At 41.2% G+C, this 20,726-nt stretch overlaps 1 protein-coding gene across 3 annotated transcripts in view; it reads left to right on the top strand.

Moving 5' to 3' along the window:
* Nucleotides 1–20,726, top strand: part of ryr2a (ryanodine receptor 2a (cardiac)) — a 156,262-nt gene that overhangs the window by 76,543 nt on the left and 58,993 nt on the right. For all 3 annotated transcript variants that reach the window (XM_068582453.1, XM_068582452.1, XM_068582454.1), the window contains 25 exons: nucleotides 1–30; nucleotides 359–559; nucleotides 989–1,094; nucleotides 1,236–1,379; nucleotides 4,790–4,917; nucleotides 5,434–5,579; nucleotides 5,864–5,978; nucleotides 7,200–7,332; nucleotides 9,464–9,567; nucleotides 11,495–11,630; nucleotides 12,090–12,276; nucleotides 12,601–12,712; nucleotides 13,118–13,238; nucleotides 13,448–13,617; nucleotides 14,524–14,744; nucleotides 15,044–15,134; nucleotides 15,388–15,528; nucleotides 16,011–16,174; nucleotides 16,373–16,451; nucleotides 16,579–16,668; nucleotides 17,978–18,115; nucleotides 18,225–18,302; nucleotides 18,435–18,510; nucleotides 20,114–20,237; nucleotides 20,507–20,622. The exon at nucleotides 1–30 is cut by the window's left edge and continues 602 nt beyond it. In XM_068582453.1, the coding sequence (XP_068438554.1) occupies nucleotides 1–30; nucleotides 359–559; nucleotides 989–1,094; nucleotides 1,236–1,379; nucleotides 4,790–4,917; nucleotides 5,434–5,579; nucleotides 5,864–5,978; nucleotides 7,200–7,332; nucleotides 9,464–9,567; nucleotides 11,495–11,630; nucleotides 12,090–12,276; nucleotides 12,601–12,712; nucleotides 13,118–13,238; nucleotides 13,448–13,617; nucleotides 14,524–14,744; nucleotides 15,044–15,134; nucleotides 15,388–15,528; nucleotides 16,011–16,174; nucleotides 16,373–16,451; nucleotides 16,579–16,668; nucleotides 17,978–18,115; nucleotides 18,225–18,302; nucleotides 18,435–18,510; nucleotides 20,114–20,237; nucleotides 20,507–20,622 (3,151 nt within the window). The remainder of the gene's footprint in view (nucleotides 31–358; nucleotides 560–988; nucleotides 1,095–1,235; nucleotides 1,380–4,789; nucleotides 4,918–5,433; nucleotides 5,580–5,863; nucleotides 5,979–7,199; nucleotides 7,333–9,463; nucleotides 9,568–11,494; nucleotides 11,631–12,089; nucleotides 12,277–12,600; nucleotides 12,713–13,117; nucleotides 13,239–13,447; nucleotides 13,618–14,523; nucleotides 14,745–15,043; nucleotides 15,135–15,387; nucleotides 15,529–16,010; nucleotides 16,175–16,372; nucleotides 16,452–16,578; nucleotides 16,669–17,977; nucleotides 18,116–18,224; nucleotides 18,303–18,434; nucleotides 18,511–20,113; nucleotides 20,238–20,506; nucleotides 20,623–20,726) is intronic.

Below are 20,726 nucleotides of genomic sequence, written 5' to 3'. Positions count from 1 at the left end.
ATGAAGCTGCCCGAACCTGTAAAACTCCAGGTGACACGCCGTTAACTCAGTTTGTAAATGTGCTTAAACTTGTTTACTAAATCACATTACTATCATTATTTTTCATTTATATTCATTAATTAAATTTTTCTGACTGATAATAAAGCTCTCCTTAATATTTATATATTTATTTATTTATATATCTTTTATATTTTTATGAGAGACGCAACTACAATCAAGAACTAACAAATATTTCTTATTTGTAAAAAACAATAAATTATTTTGTTAAATAAACAGCTTTTTTGTTCATTTTATTGATAATTTTGTAATCTTTTTTATCACAGCATGTTGTTAACCGAGCATGTGTCTGTGTGTGCAGATGTGCCATGTGCTGCAGTACCTGTGTGACTGCCAGGTGCGTCATCGCATCGAAGCGGTGGTGGCCTTCTCCGACGACTTTGTAGCCTGTCTCCAAGACAACCAACGGTTCCGCTACAACGAGGTGATGCTGGCGCTCAACATGTCTGCAGCCCTCACTGCCAAAAAGACCAAGGAGTTCCGATCTCCTCCACAGGAGCAGGTAGGAACACCTCTGAAGGAGGGAGAGCCCCGGTCCGGGGGACAGAACAGTGCATACGGGATATAGAGTGGGCAGGAGGATGATACTCCAATGTAGAGAAAGCGTATCAAAGAAGAACACTTTTAATGTATTACCTCAACACACACATTCAGCTGCGGCCTCTTAACACCGAACATCAAGTAGTTCACTTTCCCTCCCATTTGACAATGGACACACTCACTCTTGCAGTGTGTGAAACTGTACTGTCTCTGAGGCACCTTTTCATTATTTTGCTACTGCTGGACACATTGATTGCTTGAATGCATTGCAGAACCCTCGTAGTCACATACGCTGCCAGGAACAGGCTCCCAACAACCAGAGCCTGTGTGTGATTTCCGTGATGTAATCTCAGTCGTCATGTCACAGTCTCCCCGGCGTGTGTCATTGCAGATAAACATGCTGCTGAACTTTAAGGATGAGAAGCAAGAGTGTCCCTGCCCGGAATACATCCGAGAACAGCTGCTCGACTTCCATGAGGACCTGATGATGCACTGTGGTAAACTATCAATCAGCCCATAGAGATCAATAGGGTTTAATAATAGGAATAAGAATGTGTATATGCCATGTGTATATTATGTATATTCATTAACTACAGACATACAGTATGCACAGTGTACTGATTTCTCCTTTTTGTCAGGTATAGAGTTGGATGAGGAGGGAGGGATAGACGGGGACAGTGACTTCACTATCAGGGGACGCCTCATGTCCTTGGTGGAGAAAGTGGCTTACCTGAAGAAGAAGATGGGTCACCTGCCGAAGGAAAAAAAAGAAAGGAAACCCAGTAAGTCCTCTGCACCAGCTGATCCAACAACAGACAGGGAGAAGTGGGATCTACCCAGTGGCGGTCCATGGTGTTGGCCGTTAGGCCAGCTGTGATCGCAGCAAAAAAAAAGGGCCACAGACCGACACACTCATACAGTCCGCTCCGCCACACGGCTCCACCACGAGCACACAGGGCGAGGGGACTGACCCGCGGACCTGTGAGGCGCGCGTCACGTGCATCGCCTCTCACTTTTATTGAGCAACGTGGTTTTAGAGACCCTCTGACTCGCGCATGCGTTAGATCAGCGGTCCCCAATCTTTTCTCTCACGGACCGGCCTTTACGGAGTGGGCAATAAATATGACGTAATAAATATGACTTAATAAATATGACGTAATAAATATGACGTAATAAATATGACGTAATAAATATGACGTAATAAAATGATACGACCGGCATGAAGCAATTATAAAGTGCAAAAATAAACAACTCACCATTACACTGAATTAGTTGGAGCCCTGAGCTGGTTTCTCTGCAAGGAGCCGGGTCAGGGTGATGGGAGACAACCGACGTGTGTAATTTATATCTGGTCTACTTCGTAACTTAGACCTTAATGTCCAGTCTACTGCTTAATTTAAACCTTTATGTCCGGTCTACTGCTTATCTTTAATCCCGCTTCAGAAAGACAGGATGTTTCAAATGGAAGCAGAGGTTTCAGAGCTCTCTTGGCGATCTCAGGATATCTTGCTGTGATTTTTTAAAATATATATATATATATATATATATATATATATATATATATATATATATATATATATATATATTATTACTGTATCGTTCAACAATGTACTGTTCAAGGGTGTTGGATGAGACCCAGCCAGCGATGAAAATAAGTGCTCTCGCTGCTTCTGTCCGTCTTTTCTTCGTTATTCCCCCCCTCCATGATGTTTAAAGAATTTGCCTCACGAAATTGCCGACGGTGATTATCTTTCACTGGAAATCATCACTATTTTGTAATCAAACCCCTTTCGTTCCTCGTCTTCGTTTCCTGTTTTACACGCTCGCGCCCCGCTAATTAGTCTGCTCTCAGAGCGTTAACTAGTCTCTAAGAGCGTTAACTAGTCTCTCAGAGACTAGTACAGTGTGACTGTACTGCAGGAACAGAGGCCACAAACACATTATTCGCTGACATTCTCATCGAAAGTCATTCTCCCCAAAATGTTCAAAGTTTACACGAAACATGTGTAAGCTATAATATTGTGTACGTAAACAGCTTTGGCTTTTATTGTGGAGGGGAAACGGAAATAGAGGAGGATTTGTTCGAGTGAAAAGGGAGACAAGAAGAAAGTGGTTGCCGCTTTGTCTTACCTAACGGAGCAACGTGTTGTTATTTTATTATTATAAAAGTATAGGCGCAAGAGAAACCCCCGCTCCACATGTTTGGTAAATGTCAAGCTTGAAATGACAACTAACGGTTGCGCAATTTAAATCTACCTGTTATTTTGAGTGCGCACTGATATGGAACGCTGGTTAATGTAAACAGGCTGTACAGTACTTTATTGTCTGAATAAACTACCCCCCGTGACTCACTCTCAACCAATCAGAATGCTTGATTTGATCGACCCGTATTATATATATATATATATATATATATATATATATATATATATATATATATATATATATATATATATACATTTATATATATTTATTTATATATATATATATATATATATTTATATATATATATTTATATATATATATTTATATATATATATATTTATATATATATATATATTTATATATATATATATATTTATATATATATATATATATATATATATATATACATTTATATATATTTATATCTATTTATATATCTATTTATATATATATATATTTATATATCTATTTATATATATATCTATTTATATTTATATATATATATATATTTATATATATTTATATATATATATATATATATTTATATATATATAATTTTTTTAACTTTTTTTCAAATTAATTTATTCTTTCTGTGCGTCCCGGTACCAACCGACCCGCGGACCGGTGGTTGGGGATTCCTTGTGTCCGTGTTTCAAGACGGGTCGGGTGGGTTGCCGACATTGTCGCAGACAAACCTCTCCCCGCGCCAAGGAGAGGTTGCGGGTAGAAGCACCAGCAGCCCCAAGTGCAGCAGTAACAACAGCGGCGTGACTGGTTTATGATAAAATACATGGCCTGTACAGCACTTTTCTAGTCTTCCGTCCACTCAAAGCGCTGACATGACATCATTCACCCATTCACACCCATTCACACACTGATGGGAGGAGCCACCATGCAAAGTGCCACATCAGGATCATCAACTGTTCATACTCCGTAGGGTTAAGTGTCTTGCTCAAGGACACATCGACATGGGCTAGCGGCGCCGGGGATCGAACCGCTGATTCTCTGATTGAAAGACAATCCTGGTCACCACTGAACCACAGTCGCCCTATGACTGCAAGTGTTAAAAAAAAAACAGTAACATGATCAGCATTTCACGCACCAGACACACATAAACCTCAGTGGGAAAGGTGTTATCAGTAAGTCCTGAGATTCTGGCTTCTAGGTTTTGTATATATTGTATTTTTTAAATTAAATTATTAAATAATTATAACTTTGTGATTCTGTTTTGGCCAGCAGAGAAGGCCTAGCTGGCCCTGATGGCCCGCCACTGGAACTACCGCTGTACACATGTTCATTCAAGCAAATCATTTCAATTTTAGAAGTAAAATAATAAATTAGAAAGAGGACCAGTTTGTTTTTAAATGCTTTAAGAGTAGGTATTCTTAGAAAGCTATTGAGTTCATATTTTTCCACCGGAATCAAATTGTTTTCAGGACTTTCAGCCTTTGTTTTATTATCACATATTTCATACTCGACTCCTTTCTTTACAGGGATTGTGTAAAGGCAATAAAGCCTTGAATTTGATATATGAGTTGTACAGTTAATTTTGATCCCTCCTCCCCCTACATTCAGGAGTTCGGTTTTCCTCCCAGATCATTTCTTTAATCTTCTTCACAGAATGTTTTGTTGTTGTTTCGCCCTCTGGCGTTTTAGAAAATACTGCAACAAACTTGTGGAGCATAAATGTATTTGTGTGTGCTTGTAGCTTATTGTGCCTTGTGCTAGGAAGGACAGAGTTCAAGCGTTTGGTCAAACTCTGACAACAGCAAGATAATAATTATATTGTGCAGACATCAGACACTTTAGGGTTTTTTGAGCTTATTAACAATACAGACTCCAGTAGCACTTTAATGTATTTTGTTATTCAATATTGGATTTGACAAGATCTGCATTGGTAATGGAAATGGAAAATAAATAGTATTTTGTGATTACGAACTAACAACCTCACCCCCTAATCTGTCTTTGTCTGTGTCTGTCTCTTCAGGTACGTTACAGCAGTTGATTTCTGACACGATGGTCCGCTGGGCTCAGGAGTCGGTTATTGAGGATCCAGAGCTGGTCAGAGCCATGTTTGTCCTCCTGCACCGCCAGTATGACGGCATTGGAGGACAGGTTGGTTTGAGCTTGTGTGTATGTGTGTTTCTTTTAATAGAAACGCCATACCTGTTTACAATGTTACATTAGAATATGACGTACGAGGGATCCCGTGGGGCCTAATGGTCATCCTCTAAAGATTCAACCATGACATTGAAAAGGTTTTGGATATCACTAAAGTATGTTTTCTGTACCCCCAACGACCTTGCAAGATTTTAGCGACAATTTTTCAATAATGTTATTATTGGCCAAAAGAAGCAACATTCACACCCATTCATACACCATTCAAGGTGCCAGCTACCCATAAGGACTATCTCCTCATTAAACACACCAAGTGTCTTGCCCAAGGTCAGGGATTAGGGGAGCCGGGGATCGATCCACAGATCTTCTGATTAGAGCATGGTGACTGCTAATAGACGTTCCTGCTCAGTCTGAACAGCTTCTCGCAGTGATAAAAAATAAAAAATCTAAAAAAATCTAAAATGTTAAAGACTTTCCTCTTGGAAACATATTAATCTGTCGTTATCTGTCCAGGTGCGCGCCCTTCCTAAGACCTACACCATAAACTCAGTCTCGATCGAGGACACCATCAACCTGCTGGCCGCTCTGGGTCAGATCCGATCTCTGCTGAGTGTCCGTATGGGAAGAGAGGAGGAAAAGCTGATGATCAGAGGGCTTGGGTGAGGACACACTAATCTGTGAATGTACATGTGTTAGGGAACAGGGCACCTGGACAGATGTCTATCATGACTCATGAAATCACTTAAATATGTTGCCTTATATAGTGTATTTATCTGTACATTAAATACTAGGAATACAAGGATAACAGAAATCAGTGGGTTTGTAAGACAAACTCTGCCGTTTTACTGTGATGTGTTGTGTATGACATGTTAAGTCGTTGCTTCGACTATAAACCAGGTTAGAGCCCTAATGACAGAACACTGCACTCCTCCTTCCTCAACAGTGATATCATGAACAACAAGGTGTTCTACCAACATCCTAACCTGATGAGAGCTCTGGGGATGCATGAGACTGTCATGGAGGTCATGGTCAACGTACTCAGTGGAGGAGACTCCAAGGTATGAAGGATGTATGAACTGCAGAGCCAGAGAATAGGCATGGAGGGGACAGAATTCTAGCTTAACTGAATCACAAGGTTGTGTCTCTCTTTAAGTTTTGCGCGGATGTGGTTTCTTTTCTTGTGTGTGTTGTGTAAATGTGGTTATTGTTATTAACGATCAGCCTTGTCTAAACAGAGATGTCTCAATAATAATAATAATAATAATAATAATAATAATAATACTTTAATTTTATATAGCGCTTTTCAACATGCTCAGAGGCTTTACATTGGACAGAGACAAACAGAACAAAGCAAAAAAATAGAAAGACAATGGATCAAACAAAACAAATGTTGATATAAAAGAAAGCTGAAGAAGCTGCGGAATGCGTCCTGGAGTGGTGGGTAAGGAGCAGGGGTTAGCAGGTGGAGGTTAGGGAGCAGGGTTTAGCAAGTGGAGGGTCGGGAGCAGGGTTTAGCAGGTGAAGAGTCGGGAGCAGGGGTTAGCAGGAGGAGGGTAAGGAGCAGGGGTTAGCATGTGAAGGGCAGTGTGCAGGGGTTAGCAGGTGAATCCGAGATTGAAGAGGTGTGTTTTGAGGGCTTGAAGATAGGGTGGAAGCCTGATGGATGTGGGTGGGGTGGGCCTTCCAGAGGAAGGGGTGCAGCAGCTGAGAAGGTCCTGTCAACCCAAGTCCGGTGCTTGGTCCTAATGGTCTTCAGAGTGTTTGCAGGCAATGGGTTGAGGCTTGAAGGGGAAGGAGGTCTGAAAGGTAGGGAGGGGCCAGATTGTTAAGGGTTTTGTCGGTGGTGAGTAATATTTCAAAGTCATTCCTGTATGTGACCAGGAGCCAGTGGAGGATGCGTAGGACCGAGGTGATGTGGTCATAGCGGTCAGCTGGAGGTGAGCAGTCGAGCGGCAGAGTTCTGAACATATTGGAGTTTCTTGATAATTTTTTAATTTTGGTGGTGGCAGAGGACAAGGAGGGCCGGAACCATGCAATGTTCCTGAGATGAAAGAAGGCAGTTTTGGTGATGGAAAAATATTTTATTTGATAAATGGAAATGGAAGATGTTCTTAAAACTAGCTTTAAAAAAAAAATCTTTATGAAAGAGCATTTAACATTTCATATTATGTGGTATTACACCTTCGTAATTGACAATATTCCATTCATAACGAGAAGACAATATCATTGCATAGAATTTGTGTGACTTGAAGCATATGTTTTTGCATGTGTTTTTGCAGGAAATCACCTTTCCTAAGATGGTGGCCAATTGTTGTCGTTTTCTCTGTTACTTCTGCCGAATCAGCCGCCAGAACCAAAAAGCCATGTTTGACCATCTCAGCTACCTGCTGGAGAACAGCAGTGTTGGGCTTGGTGAGTTTGTGTGTGAAATGTGCTGCATCTGCTGGCTCTGTGTTCTTTCTTTTATTACTTATCCACTGAGAAGTCCCCGTCCATCTTTAAAATGGTTTAATTAAGTTCCCTGTTTACACTTGTAAATGATACAACAAAATGAATACAGACTGACTGCATGATTGGGGGCTGTGGATCAATCAAAGCTTGAACATTTAAGGGGAGCATTTATGGGACTAACATAAGCACTGCTGTGTGACTGATTAGAAACATTGAAACAGTAATTATGTGTTGAAAATGAAAGTTCTCTCTTGACCTTGGAGAGAATACATTTCTCATTGTCCCACAGACTGTCTGTCTGAAATCACACTCTGACCTTGCACATTCATTCATCGTCTTAAATAATAGACACTTAGTGGTAAACTCAATAACAAGCAATAGATTGAATTGCTCTATGAAATGAATCATCATTTTGCGTCATTGCTGACAGCAGTACAGTCATTTTCCCTTGAAATACAAAATGGTTCTTGGTAGAACTCCCAGGTTCTTGTTGACACCCTTTAAAAGTGGAAAGTTAGAGTCTCGGGAGGGCTCTTGGTGGAACCAATAAGCCATAAAAGGGTTCTCTGCAGAACCGCTCAGAATACTGTAGGTTCTAGCTGGAACAAACTCCTTTCTGTTGGGTTCTAGGCAGGGGCGGACTGCCCACAGGGGCGGACTGCCCACAGGGGCGGATTGGCCATAGGGAGTACCGGGATTTTTCCCGGTGGGCCGGTCAGTAATGGGCCGGCACAGCAGTGGCTGATTTCTTTTCTTTTTTTTTTGTATGTAAAGACGCATTGTCAAGTGAGTAAAATGACACGGGAGACGCAACGCAAATATTCGTGCCGCGTTCGGTGTGAATCCAGCGGCCCAGTGGCCCTATGATGGGCCCAGTTGTCGCAACTGACGCTGCTAAGAGCAGAAATATAATAAACACGTTTGCTGCATCGGGGCCCGGCGGCGGTGGCGTAGCCTACGGCTCCGGGGCTTTGGCTGCGCCGGGCGCGGCGGGTCCCTCTCAGGAGGAGGTGTCGTCGGACAGTGAAAGTGAGGCTCCGGCTGCCACGGTGGTACAGGAGGGGGAGGAGGATTGGTGGTGGTGATAGCATGTGTGTGTGCTAGCTAACACGTTGTGGATAAACACTTATTCACTAAATGTTCAGAAACGTTGTCTATGAACTTTACTTGACATAATAGATAGCGTGTGGTGTAAATCTAGTCCTAAAGTGTTGGAAAATGATATACTATCCTGATCAATTAACCACTATTTTATGGTGGTGTGGTTTGAGCATGCAGATCTGCTTTTTCACAATTTTTATAGTTACAAATCAGGTCACCAGAGTTAAAGTGTTTTAAGTATCAATACACTTTCTTCAAGCCCACTGTCCAATTTGTTTAAATATGCTTTACCTATTTTTTCTGTCAATGTCTATGGTTTAATGTCCGTGCTTTTCTTTTTTTAAAGATTTATTTATGGACGTTTTCAGATTAAATTACATCAAATAAGAGACAAGGAGACAATGACCCATTTCATATTGTACAGTTAAAACTAATGAAACACTGAATAACAATTAAACATCTGCATACATATTAGGGGTGTTCAAACATATTTCGCAATTCCTAATACTATTTCTGTACTTTTCACGTCCAGGTTTGTGCCCAGTACATCATCTCTCTCACCAGAGACCCCAAGCCAACCCATTGATTATATTATTGATATTATTCAGTATAGTAGTGTTATTAAGGGCTTGTGGTGAGCCAGTCAGGACCAAAAAGTCCACTGCCGAATTTTTGTCCCAGTCCAGGCCTGACTGCCCATATGGATACCGGGAAAATCCCTGGTAGGCCGACGGGGTTGGGGCTGGCCCATGTACATCACCAGCTGGCCGTCCCTCTGACATGCGCATGGTCGGCGTTGGATACATTGGAAAACCTAATTTGTATTTACAACTTCATTTGTTATTATCCACAGGCTGTCAGAATAGTGCTGTATTCAAGAACAAATGGACCCTTGTGGTTTTATTGTTGAAAGACTCCATATCCAATCCGTATGCTCTGAGGTGTATTTTTATTTATTATATATTTTCCTCCCCACCCCTTCTCTCCTCAGCATCTCCTTCCATGCGAGGATCTACTCCTCTGGATGTGGCTGCAGCATCCGTCATGGATAATAATGAGTTGGCCTTGGCTTTAAGAGAGCCGGACCTGGAGAAGGTGAGGTTTTCTAACAGTAATATGTCATATGTCAGCAAATTTGGGGTTGTTTTATTGGAAGAAGGTTCCTATTCATGGATTATGGATGTTCTTTAATGCTGTACAATGGGCTCACCACATGGTTGCCTCTTAGGACAGTCCTAGTGATCATAGATGGCGAGTAGTTGCATATTGTGGACCAGTATGAATATATTTTATTATAGCCTAGAATTTGTAGCAAAAACTCAAAAGCTATTATGGCACACCATTGTTACTCAAAATCCACCCTGCAGAATCTTCTGCAGTTCCTTTATTGAGAGATTCTGTGTTTCTCCTTCATCCGCTGGTTCAGAAAGCGCCTCTGAACCGGAGTGATCCCTGGACTGCCCCTCCCGAGCACAGCCTCATTCCATGATCAGCTGGTCAGGGCAAAGGCCCGTGACGTCATGGGGGGAAGTGTTTTGTCTTCCACCCCAAGTTCCTGATACATTCGCCTGGTAAACAAGCATCTGCAGGACCATCCTGTTCTCTATCGCAGCGGTCCCCAACCTCCGGGCCGCGGCCCGGTGCCGGTCTGCGGGTTGGTTGGTACCGGGCCGCACCGAAAGAATGAATTTTTAAAAAAGTTTTTACAATTTAGAAAAGAAAAAAAATATTTTGAAGGAGAAAAAAAAGTCGGGAAAATGTTTTATTTTGAAGAAGGACCGGATACATCCATCTGTGCATCGGAGTCTCTTGACATACGTTACCCCAAAAGCGAAACTTAAAAGTCTGCTTCAACTCTGCCGGTACTCTGGTCTAACATCAAGGCAGAATATCCTGAGATCACCAAAAAAGCTCTAAAAAAACTCTGCTTCCAGCATCCTGTCTTTGTTAAGCGGGATTTAAGATAAGCAGTAGACGGGACATAAAGGTTTAAGATAAGCAGTAGACTGGACATAAAGGTCTAAATTACAGAGTAGACCGGCAAAAAGTACACACGTTGAGTGCAGTGAAACTAGCTCAGGGCTACCACTAATTTGGCATAATGGTGAGTTGTATATTTATGCACTTTATAATTGCGTTATGCCGGTCGAATCATTTTATTACGTCATATTTAGTGCATCATATTTATTACGTCATATTTATTGCCCACACCGTGAAGACCGGTGCCTGAAAATATAGTCTGACACGAAACCAGTCAGTGGCTCAAAAAAGGTTGGGGACTACTGCTCTATCGGGAGCATGGCACATGAAAAACATGAATTACCTAAATGCCTTACTTCCATATGGACTATTTACTTATTCACTTATCTCGTTATTATATGGTGATTTTTATCTATTTCATATATTATTACATTTTCAGTCTTTAAACAGCTGATTTAGGCATCTTTTTACTTCACACAAATATTGGACACTTTAATAAACTTATAATCAAATTACAATGCATTATAAAATAAATTAGGCTGCATTCTAAAAATAATATAATATTTTACAGCTATGGGAAATATGATGCATAATGATCTTTGAAACAATGTGCCAACTTAATATAGCATCATTCTTCATCCACTTACCCTTGTCACAGCTTAGGAAAGCACATTGCTAGCGGCAGAGAGTGACAACTTTGCTTGGCTCATTTCTTGTGTGACCAATGTAGCATGAAAACACAGTGGAAATATTAATCTAGCTAAACAGCCCAGTCTTTCTCATCTTGTCACAGCACTTTGCAATCATCAGATAAACTGCCAATCATAGCATCATAGTACAGTCTTGGGGAAAAAAATAAAACTACTTCACCTGAAATACAATACTTTATAATGTGTTATGATTATTGTTATCAAGCATGGTGAAGTGCTTATAACTATGAGTATACAGTGATATAATGCATTATAAGTATGTTTATGATGCATCATAGACGTGGTTGTCATAGAAAGTGTTACCAAATGTGCTGCTCTGTCTGCCTGTGCAGGTGGTGCAGTACCTGGCGGGCTGTGGGCTGCAGAGCTGTGTGATGCTGGTGTGCAATGGATACCCGGACATTGGTTGGAACCCCGTGGAGGGAGAACGCTACCTTGACTTCCTGCGCTTTGCCGTCTTCTGTAACGGTGAATTCAAAAGTCCCTTTTCCCACAGAAAATATATAGTCGGTCTATATTGTCGGTCACATCCGTTACTCTCAAACAGAAACTGTGTCCCCTCTGTGTGTGTGTGTATGTGTGTGTGTGTGTGTGTATATATATATATATATATATATATATATATATATATATATATATATATATATATATATATATATATATATATGTTTATTTTTATTTTGTATCTATCTGCCATCCCTGTTCTTATTTTATTTTATTACCTATTTTGTGTGTTTAGTTTATTCCATTGATGTTGATGTTTGTAAGTGTGGGACGCTACTTTGACAAAAAATTTCCCCTTAGTGATTAATAAAGTACATATCTATTTATCTATCTATCTATCTTTGTCGACGAGTGCATGTATACGTGGTGTGTGTTGGCCACGCAGTTCTGTTTTCTCATGAACACCGCTGATCTGTGTGCCAGGGGAAAGTGTGGAGGAGAATGCCAATGTCGTGGTGAGGCTTCTGATTCGCCGACCAGAATGTTTTGGCCCGGCCCTTCGAGGTGAAGGTGGTGATGGGTTGTTGGCGGCGATAGAGGAAGCCATAAAGATTTCTAAGGATCTCTCCAGAGATGGCCCCTCCCCCACATCTGAGAGCAGCAAGACACTGTAAGACAAACATCATCACTTCTTATTTAATAGTTTTATAGTCTACAAGAACGCCTTTACAGTTCAATTGATCAGTGCTATTGTAAATACCCCGATGGTATTTGTTTCAACCCAAACACAGGTATTATCCATCCCAGTTATTTGTTTTTAAACTCACTGAATAGAGAGAAACACTGTGTTTTCATCTGTTGCTTGAGTGATGAATTATGGGAAAAGCTATCTTCCCTGTTTGAGATGCAAGTGGACTATTTAGGACTGGACTATTTAGGAATATTTAGTAGCATCATGTTGTTTGTTTGTGTGTGTGTGTGTGTGTGTGTGTAGCAGTGACATGCTAGATGAAGAGGAAGATGATACCATCCACATGGGGAACGCCATCATGACCTTCTATGCTGCTCTTATTGACCTGCTGGGACGATGTGCTCCAGAGATGCATGTGAGTGACAACACACATACAAACACGCACACACACACACACACACACACACACACACACACACACACACACACACACACACACACACACACACACACACAATGTAACCGTTACTCTGCTTTGTACTGAAGAAGACACACACACATCATGCAACAGTTACTGTGCTTTGTACTGAAGAACACCACACACACCCCATGTAACAGTCACTTTGCTTTATACTGAAGAACACACACACACACACACACCTTGGAACAGTTTTTGTGCTTCATACTGAAGAACACAGACACAACATGTAACAGTTACTGTGCTGTATACTGAAGACCACACACACACAAACACCATGTAACAGTTACTACACAGACTGACTCATGCAGACCCAGACTAACCCAACCCATTTTTTTTCAGTTAATCCATGCTGGTAAAGGTGAAGCGATTCGCATCAGAGCAATTTTGAGGTCTCTGATTCCTATTGAAGACCTGGTGGGAGTTATCAGCATTCCATTCTCCATGCCCAACCTGGCTAAAGGTAAGCACATCTTCCAGCACCCAGCCAGTCTGACACACATAACACTGTATTCCCAGTATGGGATCAATAGTAATAATCAGCAAGCATAAATAAAATGCAGCAACTCGGTTAATGGTTAAATCTTGACTGTGTGTGTGTGTGTGTGTGTGTGTGTGTGTGTGTGTGTGTGTTATGTGTTATGTGTTATGCATTTTCCTTTGCATGCACAGACGGGTTGGTGGTGGAGCCGGATATGTCAGCTGGATTCTGTCCGGATCACAAAGCAGCCATGGTCCTGTTCCTGGACAGAGTCTACGGTATAGAAGATCAAAACTTCTTGCTCCACCTCCTGGAAGTCGGCTTCTTACCGGACTTGAGAGCCGCTGCCTCTCTGGACACAGTAAGAGAGTGTGTGTGCGTGTGTGTGCGTGTGTGCGCGCGTGTGTGTGTGCGTGAGTGTGTGTTAGAGAGAGAGAGGGAGAGGAACTGCTTTTTCTTTGTTGCCCCTCAATATTTCCTTGAATTTTAAATAATTCAATTATGTAGTTTCACTCAGCTCTTTGGAGCTTTTTAGTTTACACTTGATCGTTGATTTGGTTTTGGTTTTGCTAGCATTGATTTGTACCTGTGTAAGTAGACAATCATTAGTTACCAATGAGGGTGTAGGTTTGCAAATGGCATGTCCCCACCAGTATTTTGGGAGAATAGAATTGTCCTGACCAATATTTAACACACTTCTTTACGTGAAGTTAAGTCATGTTAGAATATATTCATCTCCATGATGATCTCGCATGCTGGCATTTGATTGGCTGTAAGGAGGTGGTGGGGGGGCTATGTGATGGCTCATGTCACATAAGATATGTGGGATATATTGCGGATGTGCAGAAAGTTTGAACATGAACAGCACTGAGCCCGAAACATATGATTTATTCAAGTCCACGGGTTTAAAAACAATGGATGTATTGTTGCACATTTAAAGGTATAACTTCCACAATCAAAAGAGGAAGAACAAGTAAATCATACTTACGTGTTTACTCAGCAAGAATAACATTCAATATTAGAAGTTGATGTGGGGCAGAATAAATATTTGTTACAGTACAGAAAGTCTGAGAGCCTTATATATTTTAATATATTTTAAATTGTTTACCTGTAACCTGAATGTTGTAATGTAATGTAGAGTGCCACAAACACACATAGGCCCTATTAAATCCACTGCCCTTGAAATGCACATATTCCTCAGCTCAAACCTGCTCGCACACTCAAATAGTCCCTTTCTCTTGTCTTCTCCTTTCTGTATCGGTGTCAGGTGGCCCTCAGTGCCACAGACATGGCACTTGCTCTCAACAGGTATTTGTGTACGGCCGTGTTGCCGCTCCTGACCAAATGTGCTCCACTGTTTGCGGGTACGGAGCCGTTTGCCTCGCTGATCGACTCCCTCCTCCACACGGTTTACCGCCTGTCCAAAGGCTGCTGCCTCACCAAGGCCCAAAGGGACGCCATCGAAGAGTGTCTGCTGGCCGCTTGCGGGTAAGACTGGCGTTGTGAGGGAGAGGGAAGCAGAACAGACGCTTACTCTTAACGGCTCTGGCTTCAAACTGACTAGTAGTAGTCATCACAATATTCTCATTTATTTAATTCCCCAACTCGATCATTATTCATTTTCCCAGATGCATCTTTGTACTTCCTCTTCCACTGCTTGTCCTTTGCTGAAATTCTACTTTATTTAGTTTAAAGATCTGATTTGTCTTACTAATTGTTTTATTCATTCTGTTTCTGTTTGGAAATGGAGATAACCAACGAATGTACGCTGTCTTCCTAATGTGCAGTAAGCTGAGGCCTTCGATGATGCAGCATCTGCTGAGGAGGCTGGTGTTCGACGTTCCTCTGCTTAATGAACACACCAAGATGCCTCTGAAGGTGAGGAGCATGTTGCAGTTATCTTTGCCCTATCAATTCAAAACTGCTTTTCATTTGTCTGCATTTGTCAACAATATTACATTATAAGTGCACTTATTTAGCATCAGCGTCTCTGATTTCAGATGTACTGAAAATCTGATCACGGACAAACGAACCTTGCTCTGTGAATTTGTGCCAACAACAGCACTATTTTATTGAAAATGGTTCCTAAAGCCAGCAGATGGTTGATGAATGTCGCCTTCACTTTATCCAGCTGTTGACCAACCACTATGAGCGTTGCTGGAAGTATTACTGCCTGGCTGGAGGCTGGGGCAGCTTTGGAGCTGCATCAGATGAAGAGCTTCACCTCTCCAGGAAACTGTTCTGGGGGATCTTTGATGCTCTGTCACGCAAGGTAAGGCTCCAGTTTAGGTCTTTTTTCAAAATAGAACATTAATTAAAAAAAATGAAATGAATTGATGATACATAAATTAAGTAAATGTGTCAGGGGTGCTTTTGGATTTTTTTGCACTCACATACGACAGATATATTAAAGAACTAGAAAAATTCAGTATGGCTTAAGCTCCAAACGCTGAATCCTACTTCTCCCATAATGCAAACCAACATTGTAGTATTTCTTTGTTCGACCTACCCCACCTCGTTAACGGTCACGTCTTTTAAGCCACATATTGCTTTTTTGGCTGACCTTTACCAGATTGTTTGCTGCATACTGCGACTATGAAATGCAATTATGGAAAGAAATAAAAAGTATACAGCCTGCTGTGCTGCCTGTGGTTATGTAGGTGACACCTATAGTAGCCCAGGGCAGTGGAAATGTAACATTGCAGTTGAAGGATGGATTAAGCCGCCTACTGTGTATGTGTCTTCACGGTGTAGCGGTATGACCAGGAGCTGTTCAAGCTGGCACTTCCATGTCTCAGTGCTGTGGCTGGAGCTCTGCCTCCAGACTACATGGAGTCCAACTACATGGCCATGATGGAGAAACAGTCATCTATGGACTCAGAGGGAAACTTCACTCCACAGCCTGCAAATACTACCAAGTATATACAACAAAATAATTTCTTCTTTGCTATGTACCTTTTATTGCGGAAGTTGTTTTACGGTGCAGATCCACATTTTGATTTCCATAAAAAAGAGCCAATGGTTTTCCATTTATCAAAATACATGCTGAGGATTGTTTTGTCGGTTTTGAAAGCAGGTGACCCCCACATATTTAAATGTGTTTTTGTTTTTTTCAGTGTGACTGTCCCAGAGAAACTGGACTATTTCATAACCAGATATGCAGAGCACAACCATGAGAAGTGGTGTATAGAAAAGGTAAGGAGGCGAAGTTCTCATGTCATACATAAAATTGTGGGCATACTGTTACGGATTTTTTTAAGATGCAATGTACTGCAAGAATATTAAATCAGAATCTTAAACATCTCGTCTCTATGTTTTATAGTTTTGCAATGGCTGGTCATATGGGGAACAGATATGTGAAATCTCCAAGAGCCACCCTTTACTGAAACCATACAAAGGCCTCCCTGAGAAGGTACTCTGCATGCAGCTGTCTGCCTTCAATCATCTCATTGTTTTTGCAAAAAAATTTGACTTTTAACTTAACAAGGCAATCTGAGTGCTGGTGCAATCAGCTGTGTCAACACAGTCTTAGTCAATGTGAGCCGCACCCAACAAACAGGTTGGCAATGGGGTCTGTCAGCTCACAGAATCCTGCTTCTGGTTTATTGTGTATCACTAGCCTGGCATGAGTCTGAATATCTAGCTTTAGGGTCAACTAAGCAAGTCAGATTTAGACCCCCTGTTGGCCAAAGCGCTTGCCTACCTTGGCAGTAGATAACTTTAAACTTAAGTAGTGTGATGAAGTAGTCTTTCTATAAGTGGGTCACGTGCAGAAGGACACCAGGGATGCGATACACATTCCTTCCGGTTGAAAGGTGGCAATAGGCTATAAAGAAAGGGAAGAAGAAGACCACAGGCGAGGAGACATTACCGAAGTGAAAGAAATACAATAATCACCCTCGTGATACATTTAATCTGATCTAAATCCGTTTCCTCTCATATTTATAACAAAAAAAGAAAGGAAAAAAAGAAAGATTTTGCTAGGATAATTGTGTGTGAAAACAGGTAAATAACAGAGTTTGTTGTTGTAATATTCATTTTTGGCCACACAGGCTGAATGCAACACCACCATATGTTCTAAATAGGACTAAAAACTTTTATGCTTTTCCTACTGGTACTTTAGTGCCAATTAAAATACATTTCAAGGCAAAAGAAAGACAACAATAAGGTTTTACAACTCATTGACACACAGCGTGTGTCTGTGTGTCTCCAGGGAATGTAGAAATTTTAAACCCACCTCGGAGACAACGTGAACTTAAGTCCTGTTTAGAACATGAGGCAGTCATGGGTTAGCCTCTTGTAGCCCAAATGAGTATTCCAGCAACACTCTCCCACCTGCCAAAACACTTTTTTTTTCTCTCTTCACATATCTTTTTTTTTCTCACTTATCTCAGGGCTTCCATAAAACACGGATGCAAACTGTGCAGGTTTATGAAATGCTTTGCAAATGTTTGATGAGAAATGAAATGCATTAAACATGTGTGTTAGGCCTCAAAGATGAGCATTACAGGACACACAGTGAGAGCTGGTGAGTAACACCAAAGAAGTATCACTTCTTTTGTCTGATTACAAGAAAAGCCCACAGGGTACATTTTGATAATGTTTGCCAAAACAAGTGAGTCTTGCTCCAGAAAGAGAGAGCAGCCGCATGCACTGGAAATCCTTTTGGAATAATGGCAGGGGAATACTGTATCTTGCACACCGTTGGTTCAATCTTATAGGACAAGGAGGCGTATGGCTGGCCAGTCAGAGAGTCTCTGAAGACCATGGTGTCGTGGGGTTGGAGCACCGACAGGATCAGGGAGGGCGACCCTGCCAGCCTCCACAACAAGTCCAGGAGGATATCACAGGCCAGCCAGGTACACACACACACACACACACACACACACACACACACACACACACACACACACACAATAATACAGAAAAAAGGAAAACCACATGAGACGGTGTATGTATGTTCTACAGCTGTCTTTTGAAGGAGCTTCAGCTTTCAGCCCCAGACCCATCGATATGAGCAACGTTACACTGTCCAGAGACATGCAGGTAAGCTACTGTACACCCACGCAGACCAACATTTTTTAACCCTGAGCTTGTAGCAGAAGAATCAGAAGATATTGTGATTTCATAGAGTAATGGATATGTAGCAGTCGGAGTCACATATATGTATTTCTCCAGTCGATGGCAGAGCTGCTTGCAGAGAATTATCATAATATCTGGGCCAGGAAAAAGAAAATGGACCTTGAAGCCAAAGGTGAATATAACACAACATATACACACACTGCATTTCCCCAAAATGTTTTTCCTTTTCTGCCAACACCACCAACCGTTTTTGGTGTTTGGATTTTATAGTCAAAGGTTCTAAGTTCAAGGTCATTTTGAACTTCACAAGGCCGCGACAGGAATTTGTATGCTATTTGTGATGATCTCACACAAATGTCAAATGGAATAAAATTAGGTTCTACCAAATTCTACCAAGACCAACCTGGTTTACAAAAAATGTCGTTTACAAAAAATGACGTTTACAAAAAATGACGTTCCAATACAACAAAACTGCGTCAATTATGTTTTGTGGGAAAAATGTGTAATATAGTATGTATTCCACAAAAGTTGTGTAACCAAAAGTCTATGCTGACTCATTTTTAATATACGTCTGTAATTTAAATCGCAAATGTACTTATTTTAAGTCAAATCATAACGTTTACTAAACATATCCATTAACATTAACCACCTGTTTAAAACTGCGACTCTCGAAATGTACCTGAGAATCCAGTTAAGTTGTATGGGACGTCATTTTGTAGGACACAGGGTTGGACAGACAAGGATGTAAACCGCAACTTGACTGCTTGATGGAGCATTAGAACTGTGAGGCGGTGACTATAGTTAGATTTTTTTCCCGGAAAACCACAACAAAATATTTGTTCAAAACTATGCATTTGAACCAGAATATATAGACAATTCATTTTTTTAAAGCTGATTTTAATGCCACGACTACAGTTAGCAAAACAAATCCAGGCTGTTAAGGTTCCTGAAGCTTGAACCAGTGAATGGGATGCTCAAATACACAAGGGTCCTGTTTGTGTCAGCCGGTTGCAGCACCGCCGCTCCCATAAGGCACACTACGTGCTGTGCACCAGGTCCGGAGGGGGGCACCAAAAAATATGCAACAAAAAATCATCATCGTTCTAATAATTATAATGCCGATATTTTTTTGTAATAGAAATATTTGGCACCTTTTAGACATGTGTATATCACAAAACAGGCAGAACAAGAGATATATTTAATTGCTCCAAAAAAGTTACCATGGTGCCTGCCCAGCCCCCAAAAACAATCACACATTCAACTTCCCAAGCTTGCCGTGGTGCCTTTCTCAGTGGCGACAACGAGTCAGGGTCAGAAAAAAGGAAATGCCCGTGACAAATACGACAAATACACGCCACGACAAATATGTGCCGCCACCGGACAGCTCCAGTCTTGTCCCATATTCTAATCACAGCCTTTTTTATTTGTATCCGTGAAAATAGAAAAATATAACAGTTAAGTGTAATCTGTGCCCTGGAGCCTGGCGTCTGACTCTCCCTGTTACAGTTGCCTCTGCTGAGCGACGTTGTTCAAAGCTAAAGCTCATTAAAACATACCTGCGTTCAACATCTGGGCAGGAACGGCTAAGTGGTCTTACTGTTACCAGCATCAATGGTGAAGTGGCTCAGAAGCTCATATAATGAGCTAATTAATGATTTTGCAGCAAAGAAATGCAGACGTGTGCCTATACAGAGCCTCCCAAAACTAGTGGAAATGCTTGATCTATACAGAATGGCATTATGTCTTATGTTTTCCACCCTGCCATGTTTCTCCAGGTGGAGGAAACCATCCTCTGCTGGTTCCCTACGATACACTGACTGCCAAAGAGAAATCCAAAGACAGAGAAAAAGCACAAGACATCCTCAAGTTCCTCCAGATCAACGGTTACACTGTGTCCAGGTAGGAAGTAAGCTTTAAGTAAGCTGAATGGTTCTGTTTAGCCGTTAAAAGAACATGGTCTGAGTGGCTGACTTTAAGTATGAGGTTTGAATCCTCACAGCCCACTGTTCCTTCATCAGGGATGGGTCAAATGCAGAGAAGAATTTCCCCAAGGGGATTAATAAAAGTGTATGTTTCTTTTCTTTTCTTTTTTTTACCTGTATTTGCCCAAATGGCAGATCATTTCTTTAAGTGTGAGTGCGTGTGTGCGTGCATGCATTGTTTTTCAGAGGTGTGAAGTCGCAGGAGTTGGACACTCCAGCTATCGAGAAACGGTTTGCCTACACCTTTCTCCATCAGCTAATCACATATGTGGACCAGGCACACCAGCACATGATGGAGTTTGGTGAGACTTTTCTGTTACTCACTAAATTTGGAAATCAATGTAATGCAAAGCTAATGCTAAGTGTTCAGAGAGGAAGGTAACGTAGTACATATATTATAAAAGAA

The sequence above is a fragment of the Clinocottus analis genome, unplaced genomic scaffold (genome assembly GCF_023055335.1).
Source record: "Clinocottus analis isolate CAN_PGR_092001 unplaced genomic scaffold, fCliAna1.0.p SCAF_19, whole genome shotgun sequence".
Lineage (NCBI taxonomy): Eukaryota > Metazoa > Chordata > Actinopteri > Perciformes > Cottidae > Clinocottus > Clinocottus analis.
Note: the sequence above shows the minus strand (reverse complement) of the source record. Positions and strands in the feature narration are given on the sequence as shown.